Here is a 9,187-nt window from a genome sequence, read left to right as displayed (position 1 = left end):
CCCTCGGGGAAAATAAAGTTTTTGATTCATTGCTTGACTGAACTCTGTACTTGTTTCACATGACAGTGTAAGATGTGACAGGAAGGAGCAGAGTGTAACAGAAGCATCATTACAGTCGCTGCGGCTAAGAACATCAGCAAAATGCCTGAAATGTAAATGTAACTTTCCTCCATCAGGCTCTCTGGCTCGACCTAGTGGCCTTATTAAAGCAACGCACGCCCTTTGGGGGTTGCAGTGTTTCTACGAGGATCTTTGCTGTAAGGAGGTAACTGAAGTTCAGGGGTCAGAGTTCACTGTTGTTCCCAATAGGGTTCAACTTAGACCAATATGGATTTTGAAGGTAAATATCTTTGGATTCTTGGAAGTATTCAGTGTTTCCCCCAGAGTTTTTTCTTGTCCGGGTGGAAAAGCCTCTGAAACAGCATTTCAACTATCATGGGTCACTAAAACTCTCCACTGAAACCCAGACTGATGAAATACTTTCACACACACACACCTATTCAATGGTAGAGAAACACTGGGATACATTACTGCCTTTAAATTAAGTCATTTCCAAAAAAAACATAACTGAACAATTAAATGAATAAATAAAATGTGTAAAGAAAATTCTATTTCACTGCAGGTTTTACAGACTGTTTTCTGTAGCTGTGGTCAGGGAGGAACCTCCATCATGTCAGAGTTGGACAACACTGACTGGCCGATATCTGATATTCAATAAAAGCCCAATACCGGCCCAATAAATTGGCAAATCGATCTATATCGGTCTAACCCTGGTAATTTTCCAGCAACTGGGAGCCACTGCTGCTGAATGAAAGCATGTAGAGACACTAGAGGACTGGGAGGAATTTGCATCCAACGACAAAACTGCAACTTCAAAACTTTAAGGATGATCACACAGTCAACGAGTCCTTTTAATCAATCCATGAGTCATTATTATTATTATTAAAGCTCAGGCAGGTTTGGAGACATTTTCAAAGTGTCTTAATATGATTACTCAGTAGTTCAGTCATTTTATAAGAGACTTTTGTCATGGTTTCACTCCTGGACATGTGTATGGATTTAAAAATGGGAATCTGTTGTCTGTATCTGAGATAAAATGGACATTCCTATTGAAATTGATTCCTGGACATTCCTACTGAAGTGTTAAGACTGGATCTACCCCGCTGCACGATATTGACGAATAATCATATTGCTCTCAAAGCAATTATTTTGCTGAATATTGCAGTTGCGATATAAATATCAAAGCAGTATACAGACACAGATTTTTCAATATTTTAGATTTTTCAGTAAACAGGAAACATTTTTAATGCAAAACGGAGATGTTGTTGCTTAAGGTTAGTTCCATGTGAATACAATAAAAGTTTTTGTTACAATGTGCAATTTTATTTACAGCACCAGAATACCATGTTTAGGAGTCCATTTTGAGCAGCCACCACTCTGATACAATAATTGCAGTCCCATGCGATTTGAAAATTGAAGTAGTTCATATTGCGATTTTCGTTTGGGTTTTTTTTTTTTTGATTAATTGTGCAGCGCTACCCCAAAATCCCTCATGGTCCTTGAGGGATTTTCCAGATAGGAATGAACAATATTCGAGGACAAGGACAACACCTGCACCATGTTTACCATGACAACAGAAAGAAGTTTCCTTCTCACTCAGCCTGACTCGATGCTGCCAGACGCTCAGCACCCCTCCTGCTCGTTTTCTCCCAGCAGCTCCATGAGCGTCTCCTGGTTGGAGAAGTCCTGCAGCGAGGAGTTCATCTCTTCCAGCAGGTCCTCTCCCAGCAGGAAGCTCCGGACGTTGTGCGCCGTCATCCCGATCCGGTGGTCCGTTATCCGGTCCTGGGGGAAGTTGTAGGTCCGGATCTTCTCCGATCTGCCTCTGTTGCCAATCTGGAGGACGAGGAGGGGAAACGAGTGAAGTTGCAGTCTGAGGTTGAATTTTATATTCATATGTTTAAATTAGTTAGTTAGTTAGATATTCAAAAGGACCAATGCTGATGTATTGCCCAAGGTACTAGTTACCGACTGGTAGCAATCTCCACAGAGTGTCCGATTAGAACAAATTAAATGCTGAGATATGCAGAGATGTCCAAAGAAGTATTTATTAAGGTCTTCACACGCACATTAATTGAATGCACCAGTCAATACAATTGAACTTTGTCTTTAATAAAGATTAGAGCTTGGTTATCTTTGTTCTAAGATTCAAGAAAATGCATTTCATTAAACATGTAGCCAGCATGCAGCCATGGGCTAACATGAGGTTGCTAAATTACACAAGGGCCTGAAGAAGACATTGTAAGACATTGCAAAGAAAAAAAAAATCATGATTATCAGTTTGACAACACTGTCTTCTGCTTAAACGTTCATTATTTCTGCATATCTGTCTCCTAACAACTTTAGACAACAGAAGAACCCAAACACTGATTTCTTGCGTTATAATAATAATGTTGCAAGAAAGGAAATCAGGGAGCTGAGATAGCAGAAAGGGTTCCTTTATTATTATTTTAATCAGACATGGTGCAAACAGTGCTCAAAATGTGCAAAATGGTGAAAAATATAATTAATAAGTCGTTTAAACAGACAGACAAGACACTGGATTGGATGATGAGTTACAGGTGTAGACAGGATCTGCATGATGCCTTACATCTGTATTTTTCTTACTTGTATTTTAACTTATAGCTGAATGTGTCCCACCTATATTTTCCATTTTATCTGAATGTGTCCCGCCTGTATTCTGCATTATATCTGAATGCGTCCCACCTGTATTCTGCATTATAACTGAATGCGTCCCACCTGTATTCTGCATTATATCTGAATGCGTCCCACCTGTATTCTGCATTATAACTGAATGCGTCCCACCTGTATTCTGCATTATAACTGAATGCGTCCCACCTGTATTCTGCATTATAACTGAATGCGTCCCATCCTGTATTCTGCATTATATCTGAATGCGTCCCACCTGTATTTTGCGTTGGTTGTAGCGTTTGCTGGTCTCCTCCTCCAGCCTCATGCTGTACAGTTTCGCTCTCAGCACCTTCATGGCCTTTTCCCTGTTCTTCAGCTGGGACCGTTCCTGCTGGCACTCCGAAACCACGCCTAACACACACACACACACACACACACACACACACACACTTCATTTAGGAGTTCAGACTGATAATGTCTCTTTTTTTCTGTTCCCAAAAGCGCATTGTCCCTTTAACTAAATGGGGAACACACACACACATACACATTTGTATTACTTATGAGGGCATTCCATTAATTTGTACTCATTCCATAACTCTACTATTAATCCTAACCACTACATGGCTAACACTAACTCATAATCTAACCTTAAACAAGTAAATATGCACTGCAGTATCAGTGTGAGTGTATTGCATATTAGGTGTAGTTTTATCTATGGATAAGCTGCAAAGCTGTATTTCTGAAGTTTAATAAAGCATAGGCCTTTTTCAGCCAAAAATAAGTTAGAAATGAAGTCTAAAAAAGTGTTAAGTACTGTTGACATTTAGGGATGGACCAAAAGTAGCCCAAATCCAATCCCTCTTTCTTAAAACAAACTATAAAATATCGTCTTTCTATGAAAACAGAGTGTGTTTTCAGTGTTTACCTGTGGGCAGATGGACGATTCTCACTGCGCTGTCTGTGGTGTTGACATGTTGGCCTCCAGCTCCGCTCGCCCTCTTAGTCTCTATCCTCAGGTCCTTAGGGTTGATCGTGAACGAGATCTGGGAGGGAAACACACACACACACAAACACACACACACACAATTTTCATCAACATTAACAGCAGACAAGCAGAAGAACAAAACTACTCCCCCACACTGTTGCTTGTAACAACACCGTGTCTTACTTGTGTGGTTAAATCAGGGCTAAACAATATTCAATTTAAATATATTAAGACAACCTGCCTTTCGCATACATACATTCAACACATGCAACAATAAAAAGGCAGTGAAGAACAATACAAGAAAACATAAGGTGAGACTTTAAAGATCCCCGTGTGGAGTTTGGGTCGTTGTACCAGCAAGTAGGGAGACTCTGATATTAAACAAAGACACTTTTTACTTAGTAGAAGTAGATTTTTACACCAGTACTTATTTTTAAGTAAAATATCAGCATAGTAACAGTAATTCTACTTGAGTAGGACATTCTAGTGGAAGCCGTACCTCAGTGGGTTGGGGCAGGACAGCCACGGTCATGGTGCTGGTGTGCATGCGGCCCTGTTTCTCGGTCTTGGGGACCCTCTGGACTCGATGGACTCCGGCCTCAAACTTCATCCTCTTGTAGCTCTGAGGGCCGCTGATGCTGGCCGAGGCGTGACGCAGGCCGCCTGGACGCACGACGCCGATCAGTACCAATATTAGGATTATTAGTCAAGATTTCAAAACACGGTGTCCTTTTCTCTCAGCCCGAGGTGTGACCAAGTCAACTTTGCTCGAGTCCCAAGTCAGTCTCAAGTCTTGAGGCACAAGTCTCAAGTCAAGTCCCAAGTCTAAATGTAGATTACCAAGTCAAGTCCAAGTCAAGTCCAAGTCATTAAAGTCAAGTCTCAAGTCTAAATGTAGAACAGCAAGTCAAGTCAGAACAAATCAAGAGTCCAGTATCAATTTAATATCTTAAAGAAAACTAAATATCTAGGACTTTTCAATGCAATATGGTTTTAATAGGATAAAAACTTGGTAAGCGCATCATGAGTTTGATTTCTAGAATCAGTTTCAACTTCAATAAATTCAATCATTCCATACAAATTCAGAAAACAGAATTTAAATTCAGTCGTCTGCTGGAACAAATCTCATCACTTTCAATCTAAGTCATTTACACAAACACAAGATCTCAAGTCAAGACTTTAGAAACCTTTTCAAGTCATTAAAGTACAAGTCGAAGTTGTGTGTGTGTGTGTGTGTGTGTGTGTGTGTGTGTGCGTATGTGTCCACTGACCTATCTCGCTGGTCATGTACTCCAGGACGTCGAAGGCCCAGCCGTGGTGCTGAGCGAAGCCCTGGTACATGTCGAACACCTGCAGAGGGGAGGAGATACTCAGCAAATAATAACATGGATCGCCTTCATTTTAAGGTATTCAGAAATAAAACATGTTATTATTTTTATTATTAATAACAAACGATTTTCTCTCCTTCTTCACTCCCTCTCAATTTCCCACTGTGGCTGTGATGTAGAATTCCATGACTTTCCATAATGAAGTCGGGGCGTTTCCATGACTTTAAAATATTCTTCCTTCCTGGTTTGTTAATGTTGTTTTTTTCTAAAGGGGTGAACAGTCTGGTTTCCACTACAGATGGACTGATAACTACAATCTAAAGCAATGAATGTGTGAAACAAAGCTGTAAAATACATTCTGCTGTATTCCTGTAAAGTCACCCGTTCTTTCTCTGATATTCCCCTGACGTTCTTGGAGGATTTATCAAATTCCCAGACTTTCCCTGCCTGAAATACACCTGTCAAAAACTCCACGATACTCCACAAATTCCATAACAAAAACACAATTTCCCCGTGCGGATCATTAACATTTAATCTAATATGGTTTTTAGTTTAATGATAATAATAATAATAATGATGAGACTTCTTCCAGACCTCGGCGGTGAACAACATGGCCTCCTGACCTCCGACCCCGGCTGTGAGCTCCAGGACGAGGTCGCTCAGGTCCGCCTCCTCCTCAGGGATCAGCAGACCCAGGATCTGATTGGTGCAGCAGGTTGATTGACAGACAAGTAGGTGAGATGGATGTGATGTGAAGTGCAACAAAGAAGAGAGGAAGGCAACAGACAGAACAACGAACAGCAAACTGAATTGTCTTCGTTTAGCTTGTGGTTTGATATTAGTTACAGTGAAAATGCAGCATTGCTTTTAGATTGTATAAACCACGTAATCTATGCTTACAATGGTTACATTTGTCATGAAAAAACATGAAATGCTGATGCTATAGTTAGCCTTTTTTTATATCCTATCATATTTTTTATAAAAAGGCCTTTTTAACATCTTAATGTAATGTCTGTTTTGCTTAGTATCATCTTTTAAATCTTTTTATAACATATTTTAAACAAAATGCCTTTTAACATCTTCATGCTGTGTGGGGCTTTTCTGCTTCAGTATGTTTGTTTCAGTGTGATTACACTTGCTCTAGTACTGCTTGCTCTTACCTTTGTTTTATTACTTTATCTATTATCTGCATTCGGTGTTTTACTGTCTCTGTTTTATTTTCTTTTAAAATTTTATTGTAAAGCACATTGTAACCTTGTTAAGAAAGGTGCTGTATAAATAAAAATATATAAATATTATTATCATTTCAATTGTACCAATCTATACTACTCTTAGTAATAGCAAATTAAGCATCATTATTTCTACCTTTTGTCTGAGAGCCTGAATATCTTTCAGACAGGATTCTCTCTCCAGGTCGGCCAGTTCTCGCAGGTCCGGGTCTTCATCTGTCAGGAGCCGCAAAATCAGAAAGCCAAAATTACCACAACGCACCAGGCTTAATATCAAATACACACACAGGGATTCTGCTGTAACCAACATGTGAGTTTTTCAAATTAAAAAGCAGGCTGGTGGGAAGTGAAATCCTTGGTTTCCCTCATGTTTTCCCTAAAATCTAAGTTTAAAGCTGCACCAGGCAAGATTTTGATGTAAAAATACACCTGTCTTAAGTATATCCACACAATGGATGTTAAGTCTCAGGACGTCCTGCTGGGTCAGTTGGCTAAGGACCTTTGACCTTTAAACCAATCAAAAAGTAGTCACTGTTTTCTGCCTTTGCATGGCAGCAGTGTGTCTCACCTGTCAGGAGTGACTCGGTCTCAGCGATCTCCTTCTGCTTGTTGTCCAGCTCTCTGATGCTGTGGATGAGCGGAGCCAGCAGGGACACTTTGGTCCTCTTAGCCCTCAGCTGGTCCTCGGCCTCCTGCTGCTCCTCCGTCACGCCGCTGTTGACTGTTTTCAAACACTCACTGTACTCCGCCTCCATCTTCTTCAGATAGTCCTGCAGAGACCTTATGGCAAAAAGCTCATCCACTGGGAGTAATTTGGCCACCATCAACGGCGCGCCGGTGTGCAGAGTTCTGGTGATGTTTCGGCATTGACTAGGGGGTTGGTGATGAAGTCCAACACACAGACCAGCTTGGCTGCCTTGTCCAAAGATGACATTTGGCGACTTTTGAAAACAAGGTCTCAGCAGACTAAAGACACACTCCTTTCCTCTGGGAATCAGGTTTACAGCTCTTCTGTAAGCCATTGTACAAGTAGCTTTGGTTGGAAGGTTTACTATGTGGCACAAATAGATCCTGATATAGCTTGACCCCGATATGTCGCGCTAAACTCCATTAAAAAATCTGTCAATTTGATTTGGTCTTGCTCATCAGTAAAGATACATGCTCTATTAAATACGACGAAATGCCTTTTCTGTATCGTAAGAAGCCACTCTTCAATTCGGCACACATGTAATTTACCAAGCAGCACTTTATTTCAATGAGATTTCAACATTTATAACTGGGTCCCAATGCTCGCTACCGCCCTCTGCAGTGCATTTTGTGGAAGAAGCTTGTGAGAGTAACAGGCGAACCAATACTGAAAGGTGGATTTTGATTAAATTAGCATATATATACACCAATAATATAAGTAGCAAGCTAGCCTGTGTTTCTGTGATGCGGGCCACGGTTCAACCGACAAAACATGTCAACGTCGCTGAGTTAGCTAGCGTTGGTTAGCTAACTACCTTAGCTATGCCTTGTGATCTTGAGGTAAAATAACAAACCTCCGGCTCCGTTGGGTTTTCCCCGTCAGCGGAAACATTGGTTTGGCTATAACGAAACTGTTTTCAGTCGCAAACTGTCATAAGACTGGCTAGAAAATTATTGTTTAGGCTGTTATAGGAATTGCTGCTGCTTTACCACTTTGTTGAAGGGCGCAGACATATTAAATATGACGCACATGCGCAGTCAACATCGCGTCTTCTTCTGCAGATAAAATTACAGCAGACTTCTTCTTCTTCTTCTTCTTCTTCTTCTTCTTCTACTTTAGTTTTGAGGCGGTTGACATCCAGCATACTAGACTTTTTCAGGTTATTCCATTTAGAAGAAGACACAATAAGACAAAATACAGAACAGACAGCAAATATAAACAAATAACGATAATAACAAGGAAGTAAAAAATGAAAGGCCAGTATTTTCCTCTCAAATCAGTTTATTGGAAACTTCATGCGTTATACGTTATTATATATCAAGTCAAGAACATCAACATACATATGCTGAAATAAAAAACAATAAGACATTTTTAAAAAGGTAGAAATAGGGGCATTATCCTAATAGGTTATACAGTAATATAATATTTAGTCTTTTTGTCTTTTTCCCAGCTTGCAACTCCTGACAATAATTTGTCAACTCTATCTAGAATGCATTAAAGTTATGTTCTGTTCATTCTGTTTCTTTTTTTTTTTTTGGGGGGGGGGGGGGGGGGGATTGGCAATTCCTGAACATTACAAGTTGAATTGACATTAAAAGGGATAGATAGGAGGTATGAATGGTGACAGTGACGGCTGTCTGAACTGGACTTTTAAGGGAGTCAGAATAGGTCATTACTGCTGCACAGGTGGTGGGATCATCATTTAATTAGCATATGCACTTCAGTATGCAAATCTTTTAAGTACCCCCCAACACACACACACACACACACACACACACACACATACATTCTCTGTCTCTGCCTGTTTGTCACTCCCTCGCTGGCTCTCTTTGTTCTCCCGTTTCTTTTCTGTGTTTTGTCCTAACCTTGTTGTTTTTTCCTCATATCAAACCTCAGCATATTGAAACTTTGCGCCTGTTGTGCTATGATGTAGGTGAGGATTTGTGCACGTTGGGTTTGTCTGGCCTGCACAATTTACATGAAGTAAAGTGAAATTAAATTAAATGAAGTGAAATTAAGGAAAGGAAAAGAGGGGAAAGGAAAGGGGAGGAAACATCCCCAACTCCCCTACCCCCCCTGTCTGGTTTCACTGAAAAGCCACTTCTCACATTCCAGCTGGGGGTGTGAACTGACCGTGAGACCCGTCTTTAGCTTTCAGAAACACAGTGGTCTCAAAAGTGTGGTCCGGGGCCCCTCAGAGCTCCCTGAGAGGTTATGAAACTGTTAAAGAATGAAACTAGTTTAAGAAAATCATCTAATTTCCTGA

At 40.4% G+C, this 9,187-nt stretch overlaps 1 protein-coding gene across 2 annotated transcripts; it reads right to left on the bottom strand.

Moving 5' to 3' along the window:
- Positions 1–953: 953 nt before the first annotated feature.
- Positions 954–7,911, bottom strand: mtrf1l (mitochondrial translational release factor 1-like). Of its 2 annotated transcripts, none has more exons than XM_071897426.2 (8): positions 6,802–7,911; positions 6,370–6,449; positions 5,599–5,703; positions 4,948–5,026; positions 4,176–4,339; positions 3,617–3,734; positions 2,966–3,102; positions 954–1,896 (listed from the first exon to the last, which is right to left on the bottom strand). In XM_071897426.2, the coding sequence occupies exons 1-8, from the start codon at positions 7,253–7,255 to the stop codon at positions 1,684–1,686; spliced, it is 1,350 nt and encodes a 449-aa protein (XP_071753527.1). In that variant the 5' UTR covers positions 7,256–7,911; the 3' UTR covers positions 954–1,683. The 2 variants fall into 2 exon arrangements, with proteins under 2 accessions (XP_071753527.1, XP_078144937.1); XM_078288811.1 differs by lacking the exon at positions 954–1,896 and adding an exon at positions 2,636–2,700.
- Between the last annotated feature and the right edge of the window lie 1,276 nt (positions 7,912–9,187).

The sequence above is a fragment of the Centroberyx gerrardi genome, chromosome 15 (assembly GCF_048128805.1).
Source record: "Centroberyx gerrardi isolate f3 chromosome 15, fCenGer3.hap1.cur.20231027, whole genome shotgun sequence".
Taxonomy (NCBI): Eukaryota; Metazoa; Chordata; class Actinopteri; order Beryciformes; family Berycidae; genus Centroberyx; species Centroberyx gerrardi.
The sequence above is the reverse complement of the archived record's forward strand: the minus strand, read 5'-3'. Positions and strand labels throughout refer to the sequence as shown.